Source organism: Aplysia californica, unplaced genomic scaffold (assembly GCF_000002075.1).
Source record: "Aplysia californica isolate F4 #8 unplaced genomic scaffold, AplCal3.0 scaffold00128, whole genome shotgun sequence".
In the NCBI taxonomy this organism is placed as follows: Eukaryota; Metazoa; Mollusca; class Gastropoda; order Aplysiida; family Aplysiidae; genus Aplysia; species Aplysia californica.
In genome coordinates, this window is record NW_004797398.1 from 509838 (window position 1) to 511942 (window position 2105).

The 2105-nt window shown below is 47.7% G+C and overlaps 1 protein-coding gene across 1 annotated transcript in view; it reads left to right on the plus strand.

Moving 5' to 3' along the window:
• Positions 1-2105, plus strand: part of LOC101848580 (kinesin-like protein KIF28P) — a gene marked incomplete at its 5' end in the record, with an annotated part of 52123 nt that overhangs the window by 31566 nt on the left and 18452 nt on the right. The window contains 1 exon segment of the mRNA XM_013081373.2: positions 1898-2062. Coding sequence (XP_012936827.1) covers positions 1898-2062 — 165 coding nt within the window.

Here is a 2105-nt window from a genome sequence, read left to right on the forward strand (position 1 = left end):
TCTTGTTGTTGTTGTAGCTGTTGCTGTTGTTGTTGTTGTAAAAGGTACTGTGTCTGTTTCTGTGATTGTTTCATAATTTATTGCTTCTGTTTCTCTGTTGTTGTTGTTGTTGTCGTTGTCGTTGTTGTTATCGCAGTTGTTGTTAATATTATTATTGTCAATTTCGTCGTTTTGTTATTGCTATAGCTGTTTTTCTCGTTCTTATTGATGCTACACTTGTTGTTACTGTTGTCCTTCTTGTTCTTGATATTGTTGTCGATGGTCTTAATCTTGTACTAGTTTTTGTTTTGTTTTGTTTGTTGTTGTTGCTGTTGTTTGTTTGTTTTGTTTGTTTTGTTTTTGTTATTTGTTGGGTTTTTTGGAAAGGGGGAGAGAGAGAGAGAGAGAGAGAGAGAGAGAGAGAGAGAGAGAGAGAGAGAGAGGGCGGGAGAGGGGGGAAGGGGGGGAGGGAGAGGGGGGAGGGTAATTTTTTATTGAAAATCACAGTCTTTCTGCTGGAACGTTGTTCATGTATCCCTCTCAGCCCACTTTGGCTCTGACAGACAGACAGGGTCAAAGCACACCTACTAAATTATCTTTTTTTTAATCGATGGTGGCGTAAAACATCTACATTTCTTTTAAAAACTGAGAAAGCAGGGATAAATCATCCCAGAACACCCACTCACAAATAATTGTTACAGTGCCACTTCTTTTGATGTTGACAGGATCTCTTTCTTGAAGCCATTAAATACACTACCCATACTAATTCACAGGGAGGCATGATAATCTTCAGAAGAAAACGTTCTTCAAGTTAACTCTCCATACACTCCTCCATTTGGTTGTTTCGGGGATGAGCTTTAGAATAAATTAAATGACTGTGCTGTGATGGAAGGGACTGTTAAAGCCAATACCATGCCATGCTATACCCTATTATACCACACCACACATCACCACATCAATCTACTTCACACTACAACTCACCACTCTAAACGACACCACACCATGCCACACCACGCTCCACCACATCTCACAACACCACACTACTTCCCACACCTCACCACATATCACTTCACGACACCAAACCACACCACTTCACATCAATCCACTTAACATTTCAACTCACCACACCACACCACACCACACCACACCACACCTCACCACACTAGATCCCACCTCTACCTCACCACACCACACCGCACTGCACGACACCACACCACACCACTTCACACCACACCACTTCACACCACACCACACCACCCCACATCTACATCCCACATCCACCACACCACAACACACCATACCCCACCCCCTCCTCATTGGACCACACCACACCGCACCGCACCGCACCGCACCTCACCAAATCACACCTCCACCACACCACTCCACATCACACCACACCACACCATACATCACACCACTCCTCACCACACCACACAACATCCAACCTCCACCTCACCACACCACACCGCACTGCACCACATCACACCGCACTGCACCACATCACACCACACCACTTCACAACACACCACACCTACATCCCACCTCCACAACACCTCACCACACCACACTATATCTAATATCCACCACATCACACGACTTCACACCACACCACACCCCACCCCACCACATCACACCACACCCCACCACACCACATCACACCACTCCATACCACACCCCACCACACCACATCACACCACACCACACCACACCCCACCACACCACTCCACACCACACCACACCACACCACACCACACCACACCACACCACACCACACTACATTCCACCTTTACCACCCCACACCACACCTCACCACGCCACACAACACCAAGCCACACCACGGTACGTCCCACCTCCACCACACCACATCAGCCCACACCTCACTACATCATCAACTTCTTCCCCCTGATGATATCCTCAGGAGTTACGTCAAATGGAACAGATCGGCTCCTCCGACGAGCACGGTCGTAGAAAATCTGTGTTTGCCGCCGAGCCCCAGACACATGACCACTCCCACCTGAAGACTGAACTAGTGCTCATGCAGAGGAAGTACGAGCGCCTTGCACAGAAGGAAAGGAGGATGATGGTAAGAGAAAGAGAGAGAGAGAGAGAGAGAGAGGCACACATAG